The sequence below is a fragment of the Suillus subaureus genome (assembly GCF_016647635.1).
Source record: "Suillus subaureus strain MN1 chromosome Unknown BJ212scaffold_15, whole genome shotgun sequence".
Lineage (NCBI taxonomy): Eukaryota > Fungi > Basidiomycota > Agaricomycetes > Boletales > Suillaceae > Suillus > Suillus subaureus.
This window is the reverse complement of record NW_024538571.1, coordinates 688,760-703,534: the sequence shown is the minus strand read 5'-3', so window position 1 is coordinate 703,534 and position 14,775 is coordinate 688,760. Positions and strand designations below refer to the sequence as shown.

The window sequence follows — 14,775 nt, the reverse complement described above, 5'->3', positions numbered from 1 at the left end:
AAACCTTGCTCGCAAAGTAATCCTCCAGCGCTGCGTTCAGGTCGTTTATTCCCATCAAGCGACACACACTGTAGTACCAGTGTTCCTTGGGATATGACTGAGTCGGGGAGCAAAAGTCGCCATCCTACTGTCACTCTCGATGTTATTCAACGTGACACTGCTAGCCTACCAACACTAGCCTTAATGTCATCTCCAGCTTCGCATGTGATGTGCCATCGTAATCCACATATTTGGTGTTGCTACAACAACACAGTCAGTTCAAGTCTTTATAGGGCAAGAGTCGCAATGTTTGTCGGATTGGTAAAACGGACACTCCAAATCCGCGATGCAGATGGAGCTGAGAAACGAAAAGAGGAGAACTTACTGGTCCATCCAGTCGGTCATTGCTCAGTGATGTCGGATGTTGGTTTCTTGACATAACCCTTAGATCTTCGGTGCATCAGGAAATAGTGGTCCCATAGGAATCGTACAACCACCAGTACATCACGACTGTGAATGAGTCGAAACAGATTTAAACCCCGTTAGATACAATTATGTATGAGCTTTTGCCCCCAGCGCAAAATTGCAGCCCTTGAAATGAGGCTGCGCGGTCATGCTTCCCTCTATGGGCCTACTGGACGCGCTGGAAGGCTGAGCTCAGAACTGCAGACCTGTAGGGGAGACCAGGCAAGTGTACACTTTAATTTGTCGTAAGGCGAATTGCCGGCCAGTGATAAGATCATCGTGGGCGCCAAGAGCGAGAATGTGCTAAAGTGCTTGTTCGATTTCTGCAAGGTTGGTTTTGCAGGTGGGGATGTGCCTGATGACAAAGGAATTCTCACTACTCCGTCGCATCGGAGTTATAATCATCCAAGCTGGCAGTTACATGGTCAGGACTCAGGACTATTGTTACTTTGTTTCAAGTGGTACTTGATGCAGTCCTGAGGGGAATGTAGTGCACAAGGACTTACGCTCGATAAAGTGGCTGTCTTATTATGCCATTGGTTTTGGCCTATCAATCGAAGAACTTTGACTGGTCACAGCTTGTCGCGGCGAATTCGATGAAACTGAACAAGGAGTTATTAACGGTTTGTCGCATGACTTCTCGGTCGATCTTGAAGTTATATGGACAAACGTCCGAGGCACACTGGTGTCACCCCCCGCTAGTTTATGATCTTATTGAATGTTGACCTTGGTTATAGGTCTATCCTGTGCATCTGTCTCATGTGTTGTTCTAATGGAGGGCCTGTCGATGACGCTCCATTTTAACGCAGAAGGGCCCGAACTCGGCTAGTACAATGTCGATGAGCATGGCCTGACCAAGTCAGGAGCGAGCGGTGATGCATGATTGTTGTCTTCTACTTCTGCTACAGCAGTCGCATCGCATAGCTGAAGCCTAATATCGATAGCATCTTGCTGTCTCAAGCGTTTCGTACCCAGAGGATCTCACCGTCATTGCTTGCATACTAACTAGTACGTTGTATGAGGATTAATCAAGGATGGTCGATGTTTGCCATTGGAGTCCGACTCCCTTGGAACAACCGTATACTTCCGCATCCCATCTTCATTGTTCATCGGTCATTTCTGATGTTCCGCAATATATTGCCTACTGTTCCTTGCCTTGTGCTGAAACCCATTCTTGCTGTGCTCATTCCTGCATGGATCCTGTCCAGTCCACAGTTCTACATTCCATATTGCCCTAGTTCTACACGTCAGCTTCTCATAGATTCCGTGATACCGACATTAAACCTTTCCCATCTATCTCAATCAAACCTTCCTAATTTACCTCAATCAGACATGTTCTTCCCCCTCTTACGCCTTACCTTGAGAAGTTGCCTCTGGAAAATATGGAAAATATGGAGGTATTGGCGATAGACCGGCTGTCATGGGTTGCAGAATATGATGTCAAAAAACGCGCAAGCATCGCACGTTGTTACTGATCTTTAAGCCAACTTTGGTATCCAGGAATGGGTTACATTCGGGGGTTTAGATTCCGATGCATCCTCGTATAATCAGGACGGGTGGAGAAAACTGGTCAAGGATCAACAGACCAAGGTACGTGCGAGAGTAACTCTGGTATCGTTCTCTCGCAAGCCAACGTGTTTGTTGCAGGATCTCATACAATCCTTACTGGATACCATTGAATGTTCTCCTGGAAGTCCACAGAAAGTTCGGCAAGGCATGGTGTGTTTTGAAATGACGCTCCTGCAACTCTCTGGTTGACCCTTACCATTTTATAGAATATCCTTTTCGAAGGGGAGCCAGGAACGGGCAAGAGAACATTTGCTCACGCGGTCTGCACTATGCTCAAGCACCCGATGTTTGATATTCGGGTCATCCCGTTCAATGTAAACGTGCAACCGTGGGATCGGTATGTACCATTCGTAAGCTATGATACATTTCTGACACGACGTGGTGGTAGTTTAGCTTGCGATCAAGTGGAATGCGGTAGTGATCATAGACCGCGGGGATATTGTCTCTCAAAGCGTCCATTACATCCCTTCTAAAGACACGTGGTACAGCATTTGATGAAGTCTAAATCTCCAAAGATTCGAGTGTGTTCTTGATTGTTGTACCATCAATGCTGTACTAGCATAGCTAATTCTTCGTCAGGAACGCATCAACACTATGATTCAAGAATTCGAGTCGCCCGGATGCATCTGTCTCTGGCCGTCGGTGCTGACAGACAAGCGGCACAGACTACTCAGGCCGTTTTTTTCTAGTGCGTACTTCAGCAATCTGACCCGACTGCATCGCCAACTTTCCCTATTGTTGCTATCAAATTCCACACTCTCGATCGAGCAGCCCGTTGCCAACGTTGGCTAGAACTCTTTGGCCGAGATGACCTGGCTACAACTTTCTCTAGCGGCGAGCACGCATCCGGCCTTACCGTGAGGGACACGAAGACGCGGACCTTCCTTGAGGAGATTGAGGAGATCTCTTGGTACAAACTCAATGGTAATGCCATGTCTGGCGCCGGATGACGTGACGCAGTGCTGATGGTGCTAGTAGGAGCGGATATCGAAGATTTCATGACTTGCGCACGACACTCGTCTGGGTAAGTTGGTTGATATACACTGTTCGGGACAACTAACCAGTACAGCACAGGGAACAAGATCCAACTCCTCAGCACGTAAAGGTGGCTCTCGAGGCGTGGGAGGCGCCCCTCCCTCTACGAAGGAAGGTAGCTCGGTTTTTAGTGCATTCATGGAATGCATCCACCCGACTGTGCGAGTGATGGTCCAAGTTCTCAAGAACACGGTGAAAATGTTGTGCCTGTTTAAAGTGTGTGCTTGTTGCTTTGTACTCCGTATGTGTCCTGTTGGTGGCCCATGAGATTCCAGTTGTAACATTTACTTATCATTGTGCATATGAAATACTCATGTCACGACAGAAACGGAGGACCCCTCCATCGTTAGCTTATTGCCCCTTGCATGCGGCAAGGGCACTACGTTCCGTTTCATACCACACCCTGCGTTTTCGGAATCAGTAAGTTCTATGGTATCACGAAACTGGCATGAACCACGACTTCGTGTGCCCCTAATGCTGTTGAAATAGTGTTCCTTGCGAAGTGAGCCCCACAGCGTGAGCACTAGGCAATGTCTCGAGACATAGTCAAAAGCAATGGTAGTTTTAATCGTACACGATATATAACTGACCAGCAAAAGTCGTCACTGCCAATTTCTTCGGTAAACCGTAAGTGTGTTAAACCGCTATCCTGCCATGGGTAATTTAATGTCATATCTATCTTTACACGCAGGGTGCCATCGCAGTCTACATATTTGGTTTTTCTACAACCACCAGTCAGTTTGACTCTTTATCACAAATTATGTTGGCTTGGAAAAACCCACTCGCCCATCAACCAGTCGGTCACCGGCCAGTCACTGCCGGTATAAGTACCTTCGTCATCGCCCTTCAAGTTGTATCTTTTGATCATCCTTGAGAGCAGATAATAGTCACATTAATCGTACACCATCAGTCCGTCACGGCTGTGAATGTCGAAACAAATTTAAACCTACCCAGCAGGTACAAGCATAGCAGTGTCCATGGAATACGTTAGATTTAGCCTTGAAGGTGACGCTACAAAGCCAGGTTTCCCTCTATGGGCCTCGATCCGGATTCTGCCTGCTGGACGCGCTGGAAGGCTGGGCTCAACAAGACTTAAACCAATGTACCACCTCCCATCGCGTTTCATAGAAATTCGAAACAACCATATACGTCCTGCATGTATTAGCGTCATCTTCAGCGCGAGGAAAAAATCGAGAGATATAAAGCACATACCTCCCGCAACAAATTCTACACCCACATCCTCTGTGATAAGCAGGCATCTCTGTAACTTCCTGATGCGGAAACGAGCAACAAACTTATTCGTGCCCACTCCGTCCCCTGAGTCCACCTGAACCTCGTCGGGCGAATAACCTAAAGAGCGCCTGAAAGGCTCATCCTTGGCTGGTTGGTGCACAAAATTAGTCGATGATCTTTCGAGTGGGAATTAACACCTACGATTAAGATTCCCCAAATTCAGTCGCAAAAATAATGCCTAGTCGTCAGTCACCATGCATGTGAGACGCAGGTCGGAGGAGCAGGCAGCCGGAAATTTTGGAATGAATCCAGATAACACCGAAAAGGCTTCAGGTCGCTCATTGACTATTGCCCAATAGAGCGCCGTGTGACCCTCGATATTGGGCGTCTGCAAGAGGTTGGAGAATTCAACAGCAAAGAGCAGCGCAAGCGTTGACGATTGGGATTACAGAGGAAGAGCTGAAATCGGGGGCAGAAACGATATCACGGATGCAAGCTAGAACAGTATTTCGCGTCTGCCAACTTTGTAGAAAGGGAAATCGTCTATGTTGGAGAGAATCTACTAATGCAGACGTGGAAGCCGTGGTGTATGAGGGAGGTGCGCTAGCGACGGACTTGCTATCACCACATGGTTGGGACATCATGTTAGAGAGGTAAATGGAAAGGGGAGGGTGAACTTCTGCCAGGTATATAAGGCAAGTATTAGGGGCTAAGCTGAAGAGAACAGTGCGCCAACACTGATCAGCCAAGCACGGGCAGTCGCATTTTTCACTGATGCACGGTCATTAACTTGTCGCTGGTTTGTACAGCGGGTTGACGGTTACTGTAATTGGAATGCGCTGTTCTTGCAACTCCATTGTCATCTGCAGCTATCACTGAGTTCAGAGCAGATCATTAGGCTATTTTAAATGACTCAAAGGACCGATTGCATCCCGAGAAATTCTGGCTCATCGTGAGAGAATCAAATGCAGCAGATTTGAGCTTTCCAAGGCCGAACAAGTTGAGCTTGAACATAGTAGTACTTAGGGAAAGACTTTAATTATTAGCGCCCATATGTATAAAGTTCATCATTGCAAATGCGTTATATAAGCAGACTTAGTTTTGACTTTGAATTCTTCTGTTCCGCTGGTCATGCAGCCTTCGCTCATTCTACGGTCTGGGCGGTCTGCTTGGAAAGGTTTGTCTTGTATCCACTGCGCGGTCGATCTCACATTCATGCGTGACCTTATCCAGGCCCATATTTTGTAGCCTTTCCAAATCTGAAGGATGCACTCATCAACAATGTTGCTATAAGAACGCAGGCTCGTGCGTGCACTATCCTCCCAAATTTTGTCGGGTGAGACTTTTGTTGATTCAAGCCTCGTCTGTTCTAGTTTATATAGTATTCTAATTGAGATTTGCCAGTATCCGCTTCATGGTGCACAATGGTAAAGACTATGTTCCTGTGATGATAACGCAGGATATGGTCGGTCATAAGCTCGGTGAATTCGCGCACACCAAAAAACGCTTTACTTACAAGTGAGTTTCAGACGTCTATCAGGTCTAGACAATTTTCATTTACTGACGTTATACAGGATGACAAAGAACAAGTAGCTGTGTCTATCTCCTGTTATCGGAACACCTTCTGCTCCCTGCAGAAGACTTACACGGATCATTTTCGAATGTCGATTATAAGCGATATAGATTTCGAACTGCCTCAAGGACAGAAAGGAGCCTTAGAGCAGGATTGTAGATGTCATTTATCCTGCCGATGTGAACGTTAGAACCAAAATTAAGGGCCATAGTAGTACCATTTGAAAGATCAGTGCTACCAGGTGTTACCGTGGTGATGTCCACCTTGGCGGACAGATCCGGACACTGGACAGTTGTTGTTGTCCAAGTTTCGCCATTTTTGGGGGTAGTTGAACTTGAAAGCCTCCGTTCAATCAGAAGAAGCTCTTGCCCAACGTCGTGCATCCCGCCATCATCACGAACGACTACGAAGTTCTCAATCTCGCCGTCCCGGCTAGCGAGAAACCCCCAATTCATTCCTTGTCTCGTTTCATCTCTTTGCACCCTCCATGGCCTTTAATCAAGTAACGGCAACAAATCTGACGCCTTCTCGACCTGCACCCCAAGCACCCGTCCGAAGAGGAACGGAGGGTCCGATATTTTCCCATAATGCTCTCCAAACCTCAGGCTACAACACATCCTTTTCTTCTGGATCGTCATACTCAACTGATTACACTGGGATAGGCGGATCGCCCAATCGCAACTCTCAGGCAGTGTTCAACACGCATGTCGTAAGAACTGGGATGGTTAGCTTGAAGGAAGAGGGGTTTGCAAGTTTCATCTTTCTCCGAAAATGGCTTGTATTGAAGGAACAAACGCTCTCCATACACAAGACCGAGGTGAGTCCACGGTAGATTGGTTGATTACCTCGTACTTCGAGGAACGAAGCACTGCCATAGCATCCTACCAGATGCATGCTATCTTCATTGGTCTTCTTCATATCCTCGCTTTCGTACTGGGTAGGCCATGCATACTGATAGATCATTACATAGACGTCACCACAGCAGAGCGTTATCCCTCTCAAGGATATCACGAATATTGAACGTGTCGATCTCAAGCCTTATTGCCTACTCCTTGAAACCAAGGACAAACGATATCATCTCGCCCTCAAAAACGACGAAGAACTTTATGGATGGCAAGATGATGTATACTCTCGCAGTCCATTGATGGGCTTTAGCAACCCGACCAACTTTGTGCACAAGGTCCACGTTGGATTTGACCCCATATCAGGTGCTTTCACTGTGCGTGCATACTAAATTCAAAGTGCCATAATCTTTGTCTCGCTCACGTCTATGTTCCAGGGCATGCCCGAACAATGGAGCAAGCTTCTTACAAAATCTGCAATTACTCGTGAAGATTACGCTAAAGACCCCCAAGCCGTCCTCGACGTCCTCGAATTTTATACTGATCACCAGAAGCGTGAGTTGGAAGAGATGGGCATGAACTCAATATCACGGTCCGTCTCTGGGACATCTGCAGCTTCCACCCTCGTCGGCTCTACTATGACAAGCAGCACTCTTTCGCCATACGGTGTAGATGCGCCTGCTCGGTTCGGCGGCACAGGTCTTGGTGGATCTAATCTCCCTAAGATCACATCTCCTCTCGACACAGCCCGCAAGCGACAGGACTCCGCTCCAGCAGAGACGGGGACAAACGGGCTCTCTACAACTGCCCTCGCCGCTGCGCGCGTTGCTGAGCTCGTCAATGGCTCACACGCCCAGCACGCCAACACCATTTCCACCGCTTCGCCCTCCGCACCTCCACGACCCCCAATCCCTCATATGTTACCAGCATCAACATCCTTGCAGCCTTCCCGACCTGCCCCTCCGCGACCGTTGTTGGCAGCCACACGACCTGCACCTGCTGCTCCCAAACCCCCTTTACCAGACCATACACCCTCAACCGCAGACCTTCGTGCGCGAGTGCAAGTGGCTGGGAAACCTTCTCTGGACCAGGGCCCGAAGCGAAAGGAGAGTATGGATGCTATCGGACAGCAAGAACGGGAGCGGAAGGACAGGGAGCTACGGGAAAGGGAACGTCAGCGGCGCGAAGAGCGTGAACGTGAGCGCCACGTGAAGGAGCAGGCTGCGGCTGCCGTCGAGCGGCCTCCCTTGACACCTTCTAAATCTGCCCCGGCTACTTCTGAAACTGTGACGGAGCCTGTGGCGGGCGCCGCTGGAGCTATTGTTGGTTCTTCACCTGTAAAGCCGCTGCAGACGAAGAAGAAGGAGCCACCGGCACCTGATGTTACTGTGACTGTACCTGATGGTGAAGACCCAGGTATTGCAGCTGCTGCAGAGGCACTGCAGAAGAAACCCAAGGAAAAGGAAAAAGATAAGGAGAAGCGGATCAGTGCGATGACCGAAGCGCAGATCATGGAGAAGCTCCGGAGTGTTGTGTCTGACGATGATCCGAAGACCTTGTACAGTAAGATTAAGAAAGTTGGACAGGGGTGAGGCTTTTATTGCATTAGCTGCTGGTGAATATTGATGAGTTATCCGCAGCGCTTCTGGACATGTATATGTCGCGAAAACGCTTGCCACAAGCAAGAAGGTTGCTATCAAAGAAATGGACCTCTCACACCAGCCACGCAAGGAACTGATCGTGAACGAGATCCTCGTCATGAAGGAATCCCAGCACCCCAACATAGTCAACTTCCTCGAGTCGTACCTCGTAAAGAACAATGAGCTCTGGGTCGTCATGGAATATATGGAGGGCGGTGCCCTCACGGATATCATAGAGAACAATACACTGGAAGAAGATCAGATTTCGAGCATAAGTTTGGAAGTGCGTACCTTTTTCATTTGTCATGATTTGCGGGTGATACTCACGCACCGCTAGACATGCAAGGGTCTGTGTCATTTACACAGCCAATCCATCATTCACCGTGATATCAAATCCGATAATGTCCTCCTCGATGCGCAGGGTCGCGTTAAAATTAGTACGCATCTTCTTTTTTTGCAATCCTGCACTGGTCTCTGATGCGTTGCACAGCCGACTTCGGTTTCTGCGCTAAACTCACTGATCAGAAGTCCAAGCGTGCGACAATGGTCGGCACTCCATACTGGATGGCGCCGGAGGTCGTGAAGCAGAAGGAATACGGTGCCAAAGTCGACATCTGGTCACTCGGCATCATGGCAATCGAGATGATCGAGAACGAGCCTCCTTATCTTGACGAGGAGCCATTAAAGGCACTGTACCTAATTGCGACGAACGGGACGCCGACGCTCAAGAAGCCCGAAGCGCTTAGCAAGGAGCTGAAGAGCTTCCTGAGCGTATGCCTATGTGTTGATGTCAAAAGTCGTGCCAATTCGAGCGAGCTCCTACAGGTACGTAAGGTTGTCCCTCCTACGTCCCATTCCTAATTTTTCTGTGCAGCACGAGTTCTTGAAGAAGGCTTGTGCGCCATCCGGTCTTGCCCTCTCCTGAGATTCAGGACCAAACCATCGTCATGATGTTTCGTGCTACCAGTCTCGTCAACATTTTTGGACTTACTCAGCTCCATTCGTCGGTTTGTCTCCGCACCACCTTCTTTTTTGTTTGTTCCACGTCCACGATCTATGTATAATCCGATGCTACACTCGTCTCGGTATTCGCTGTTTATAATGTTTTGATACGTACGAAATTGCAATGGAAGCCTGTTGTAAAATCTGTTAACTCACTGGCTACTGGCGTTGTGCGTCTTGTGGTACTTTCGCCATGCAGACATTCACCGTCTGTTGATGCTACAACCAGAGGTATTTTCACTTGTATGTCTAAGGGTCTACGTTGGAATCGGTTGGAGGACGTTGATTCTGAAGAAACCTGGGGTATGTAGTGTTTGTCCCTCCCGACCGTGCAATCATCACTGACGTTTCTTCATAGCATGAGTTTTTGACGAAGGCTGGTGCACCATTGACTCTCACTCCTCTCCTGTGAGATGCAAGACCGTGAGGTAACTGAGGTTTTGGATTTCCCCAGCTTCATAAGTCGGTTGTATCTACCACACCCACTCAGATTCCTGTGGCCACATGCTGCCCTCACTCATGTTTTATTGAGTACCAACTGCAATGGTACGATTGACATTACCAAAACGTCCACGTCTGGTCGTCGTCTTGCCACAAAACAGCGTATGTACCCCGATCGATGTCGAGAGGTGAACATGAAAAATGTTTTACAATTTTATTTAATCCTGTTTATTGTCTGCTGGGGGCAACGCCCGATGTAGACGTACATGCTATATGTATTACAATATATACGGAGGTGTCAAAAACTGGACTATAGTAAATCAATGTCCCGTGAGGTCGCTTGCCACACAAGCAAGCTTCTCCAAGCAAGTCTCTACAATATCTATCATATCCATTCTCGCCTTGGCTTCAGGCTCGATCACAAGCAACCCTTTCACCTGGCTCTCACTCGGTTCGCCAGTTTCAACATTTCCATCCTTGAATAGGTCCTTATGTGTCACAATGTATTCAGGATAGCAGACAACATCCCAATAACCTTCTGGATCAGTCCAAGGTACTATATGAGAACATGCCAGTGGTAAGTACCATAAGTAAGACACGCTCGACTGATTTACGGAGGCTTGCATACCTCCAGGTTCTGGCAAAAACTGAAACTGTATTTCACGCCGCTTCTTCAGTATGTGCTTTGGCACGCGCAAGAAAATGCAAACATCTAGCAGACGAATAACATCCTGAAAATGAATAGTCCCGAATTAATTCCGCGATGATGTATTTTATCGAGGGGCATTGCAGACCTGGTCCCAGTATAACATAAATCCGTCAACTAACACCCAGATTACTTTGGTGTTAGCAGCGACCAAACAGCGCTGCTCAAGATCTTGAAAACGTGCCTTCCAGGCATCTGCCCTATTCTCATCAATGGGTACATTTCTTCCATCATTCCAAGTATCGTAGCCTGTGTGGTTGAGTGGGATGCCACCGAAGCTCTTTACGTCCCGGAGAAACTTCCGCATCTGAGGCCAGTCTATAGCGCTCGGTGCGTCCCAGTTTTTGGTGTTGAGACCTTGGTGCGTAGAAAGCATCTCTTCCGGCTACGGGTCTCCGGGTAAGCGAGCTAAGCGGTACAGAAAGTCCTTCCTACCAGAAAGAAATCCTAGTATCCGTGAGGGGTCAACATATACACATTATACATCAAGATCGATACACACATCCTGATGAACGATGACACTATTCGGAAGAATGTCCTTCATGTGTTTAGTCAGTGTTGTCTTCCCTGAACATGTCGGGCCTCTTCAAAGTTCAGCGTCAATCAGTCAGTATTTGAAACAGTCAAACCGGAACTTACCCAATACCAACTAGGATAACTTTCGTCTTGATATCGGCCATCGAATCCATCGGATCTGACAGTTGGAAGTTGGGTTGCTGGTTGTTGGAAGTCATCTCAAAGAGATGGGAAATGAATACCTGGATGAGCAGCTATCGCGACGTTTTGGGAAGTCGTAATGAACAGCCGCAAGGAATCAGGGACCAGGGATACCCTATAACGGCACAATTGTACTAGTCGCATTCTGAGCACGCGCAAACTTGGATAGTCGAGCTGTTATGGGATATAACCTTGAATCCTGTGACAAGTATCACCAGGTTGACCCTGAGTCGTGAATGTAACGTCTTCATTCGTATTACGTTCAGTGACTGGGACGTCTCAGTAAGTACTCACTGCCAGGGTGGGAAGAAAGGAGTTAATATGTAGCACAGCAGTAGGCTATACCTCGTTCGTGTAGTACAGAAGCTTATCGACGACCATATTGCAGCTACCATGTGTCAAGACAGCGCTTTTGGGGATACCAATTTGATCAGCTAGAAGAGCAATAGGGTTGTGGAACGGGCAAAGGAATAAGCAAGGCTCCTGAATCAGAATATTTCAGACAGATGCAGCAACAAAGAATATATCTTGACTCAATTTGGGAAGAATGCAGAATGCGCCATCTACCGTGATTACATAAACCACACTGTACCACGGACCACGGTATGTGTTGATCGAATGTTATATCGATACCGCACTTTAGCATATCGTTAGATCAGGTTTAGCTTTGAACCGGTAAATTTCATCTTCCTATACATACCTGCATCTGAGCTACAACACTATGCAAACAGCTGAATGAGACATGGCATAAACTGGGATCATATGAATGCAGGACACATAGTTAATTGTAAAGGCATGTGGTAAGTAATGACGTGCGACCATGGAACAAGATGAAAACATGCGTAGGATAAGACAAAAATTGCTATATCATGGTGTAGAAAGGGTCAAATCTACTCGATGCAAGGATGCAATACAGAGCGTTTGCCTCTTCGAAGCGAGAGTGGCGTAGGGTGAAATGCGACATTTCAGTCGAGTCTGCATCGGAAGCGGCGTCCACGATCGAGAGCTTGAGCAATGAGGAGTAGAAACGACAGAGCTGAAAAAAAGGTAAGGCGATGTGCTTCGAAGATAATATGAAACCAACATTTTGAACCCCTTCGCAAATCGGTCGTCACTGACGAGCCCCTCGTGTTCGTCTCTCTCAGCATTGTCAAGCCATTTGATACTCTCATGAATAAAGCGTCCCAGGACTTCGGAACGTACGATGTCTGCTATCGTAGTTTTGCCACCAGTCGAGTAATCTGGAATAGCTGACGTATTACGAAGGAGACGGCCAAGGAGGTCAAATGATGGGAGCGTTGGGGGGAGTAATGTCAGGGCGTCCAAATATACAGAAATATCTTGTGCAAGGTTATTAGGAAGTGCCATCAGTAAAGTGGCGACAAGCTGGTAAGCTAGGTTAGGATTATACGAGACGATGGGCGGTAGGTCCACGGAAGTTATCATCGTGGGGGAGGTCAGGTGGGGTATTAAAGGCGTCAGGGTCTGCGCGATGGATCGTCAGAGCTGATATCAAACTGATTCATGATGCTTACCCGTTGTTCTGTGAGTGTAAGTGCTCGATCACGAGCTGCGAGTACAAGTTTCATTGCTTGGGCGATGCGTTCATTCTCTCGATCTATTTCTCGTGTAATCTTGGTCTCCGTGGCCGGCGGGAGTAATGGTAACGAATTCTTGGAAGCACCTTGCTCGGCAAATTGCTTCGGTTCACCTGCCGTGATCGTGGATCTGGCAACAGAGTGATCACTAACAAATTTGGATATAGAAAGATCGACAGGAGTCAAGTTGCTGCTTACGGGTCATTTTCCATGAAAGTCTCTTCATCCAAAAACAGACATGAAGCCCTCAACTCCGGAGGCAGGGGTGATTTTGTCAAGGTACTAGGAGAATAGGGACCAATCTGGGTGACTGTGAGAGAAATAAAAGGTAGGACAATATCGGATTTACATCATTACCATCCCCCTTTAGGATCTTCCAGAGAACCCAAACCAATTGCTCCCTCTCGCTGAACCCGCCCTCGGTTGAAATTTCTATGGCGAGTTCTCTCTCTTTAACGAATGTAGCGTACAAGACGGACTTGAAGGGATTGAGAGAAATCGGATAAGGAGCATACATGGAATAAAGAATGAATGAAACCAGGATGCGTTGTGCGAGCTGACACATCACAGCAGAATAGTTATAGAGGTCAGCAGCAAGAACCTTGATCACTGTTGACAGAACTCAACTGACATCAGCAGATGAAGTAAGGAGAGGCAATAGCATATCAAGAGCTAGCTGAAACCTCGCAGTAGGCTGCACGAGCTGCATGAATGCCTGAGAAGCTGCCGAACATGGAAGGGAATGAGCTCTAGCCAAGAGGTGAACAACAGACGCCCGAGTTGGATCCCCTGAACCTTTCTGAGTAGTAAAAGTTTGAGAGGATGTAGAAGATTTTGGGAAGAAACGCGAGCCGGCCATGGCGATGGCTGGGCTGGCCCTTGAGGTCGACGTGAGCGGCAACGACGAGCTCATCCAAGTCAATTTATTGTCCATGCTCATTAGATTCCGAAGTTGGATTTCCCGTTGCCGGTACAAGCACTCACGTGCGTGGCATTGTGGTAACTTTGGTTTCTGTGGCGTGTGCATAGCTTGCACTTTAAATTAGACTTTTTATTTGGCCGAACCAGACACCAAAATAAATGTCGTTCACATGGGCGCGTGCGGCAATGCTTATAGGAAAACGCTGCGCACATGAGTGTGAAGTCGACTAATAGCCTTTTCAAATGACTTTCATCCCCTTGAGTGCTTCCATGGCGCTCTTGGGTCGCTCAGAAGTTGTACCAGCCGATGATAATCAAGGTACTACTAACAAGGTCAGCTATCATCAACTTATTCTGACACCACGATCTGACCATCATGTGAATTTGTTTCAATAGCCCATTCCCAAAGTCTACTTTATCATTGCTGTCATTGCAGTACTCTTCTTGGTGGCAGCAAGGTGCGCCTGGGGATTTCACATGAGGCGCTTAGAAGATATTTACTAACCTTTATCAAGGATATGCGTCTTGCGAAGCAGAAACCGACCTTTCACAGACTTCTTCTCTCCCAGGCGGTCAAGTCCTCTCACAGAATTATTCTCTGCCAGGCCATCAAATCCTTACGACAACTCTCAGGCTCCCGAAGACCATACATTCAGCTCTTCATATCAACCCTCTCATCGGATATATCGTCCTACCCCTCCTCCATCAGTTCATCACCATGATCGCAGAGTCAATGCTGCGGATACTGATTCTGCCGGGCGCAGAATTGGAGGCCCTGATGATTCAGATTGGGATGGGAAAGATATACTTCCTGCCTACAATAAATATGATCGCCCTCCCAAGTACGACTTCGGTGGAGTGCCACCCACTCAAGGATATACAGCATCTGCTGAGAATTACCCACGCAACCACACAGTTGCGGCAAGCACTGAAGCCACTCCTGTTGTAGAAGATCAATCTGTGGCTTCTTTAAGGACTGGTCCTTCTGATGGAGATGATCCCACTCTGCCTGCGCCGCGCCATGAGGCATCTACATAGTTGATGCTATGATTTG

General features: G+C 47.7%; 6 protein-coding genes across 6 annotated transcripts; 4 read left to right on the top strand and 2 right to left on the bottom strand.

Annotated features, from left to right (window-relative positions):
• Positions 1-1,826: 1,826 nt before the first annotated feature.
• On the top strand, positions 1,827-3,217 carry BJ212DRAFT_1480720 (uncharacterized protein; the record flags this gene model as incomplete). The annotated part of the gene is made up of 8 exons (XM_041340135.1): positions 1,827-1,883; positions 1,945-2,034; positions 2,092-2,163; positions 2,220-2,363; positions 2,593-2,655; positions 2,715-2,937; positions 2,992-3,037; positions 3,088-3,217. 8 exons carry the CDS (start codon positions 1,827-1,829, stop codon positions 3,215-3,217), a joined length of 825 nt encoding a protein of 274 aa, XP_041193423.1.
• Positions 3,218-5,375: 2,158 nt separating this feature from the next.
• On the top strand, positions 5,376-6,145 carry BJ212DRAFT_1353727 (uncharacterized protein). Its single transcript, XM_041335603.1, has 4 exons — positions 5,376-5,458; positions 5,515-5,617; positions 5,686-5,799; positions 5,856-6,145. Exons 1-4 carry the CDS (start codon positions 5,413-5,415, stop codon positions 5,872-5,874), a joined length of 282 nt encoding a protein of 93 aa, XP_041193422.1. The 5' UTR covers positions 5,376-5,412; the 3' UTR covers positions 5,875-6,145.
• On the top strand, positions 6,146-9,510 carry BJ212DRAFT_1461402 (kinase-like domain-containing protein). Its single transcript, XM_041338919.1, has 7 exons — positions 6,146-6,671; positions 6,825-7,073; positions 7,134-8,284; positions 8,337-8,619; positions 8,674-8,773; positions 8,827-9,161; positions 9,211-9,510. The coding sequence occupies exons 1-7, from the start codon at positions 6,342-6,344 to the stop codon at positions 9,259-9,261; spliced, it is 2,499 nt and encodes an 832-aa protein (XP_041193421.1). The 5' UTR covers positions 6,146-6,341; the 3' UTR covers positions 9,262-9,510.
• Positions 9,511-10,099: 589 nt separating this feature from the next.
• On the bottom strand, positions 10,100-11,219 carry BJ212DRAFT_1480717 (P-loop containing nucleoside triphosphate hydrolase protein; the record flags this gene model as incomplete). The annotated part of the gene is made up of 6 exons (XM_041340134.1): positions 10,100-10,335; positions 10,408-10,510; positions 10,574-10,870; positions 10,921-10,932; positions 10,988-11,069; positions 11,125-11,219. 6 exons carry the CDS (start codon positions 11,217-11,219, stop codon positions 10,100-10,102), a joined length of 825 nt encoding a protein of 274 aa, XP_041193420.1.
• Positions 11,220-12,064: 845 nt separating this feature from the next.
• On the bottom strand, positions 12,065-13,734 carry BJ212DRAFT_1271374 (uncharacterized protein; the record flags this gene model as incomplete). The annotated part of the gene is made up of 6 exons (XM_041330953.1): positions 12,065-12,238; positions 12,283-12,687; positions 12,738-12,930; positions 12,999-13,102; positions 13,150-13,356; positions 13,432-13,734. 6 exons carry the CDS (start codon positions 13,732-13,734, stop codon positions 12,065-12,067), a joined length of 1,386 nt encoding a protein of 461 aa, XP_041193419.1.
• A 257-nt stretch (positions 13,735-13,991) lies between these two features.
• On the top strand, positions 13,992-14,759 carry BJ212DRAFT_1299580 (uncharacterized protein; the record flags this gene model as incomplete). Its single annotated transcript, XM_041332885.1, has 3 exons — positions 13,992-14,054; positions 14,118-14,179; positions 14,237-14,759. 3 exons carry the CDS (start codon positions 13,992-13,994, stop codon positions 14,757-14,759), a joined length of 648 nt encoding a protein of 215 aa, XP_041193418.1.
• Positions 14,760-14,775: the final 16 nt, after the last annotated feature.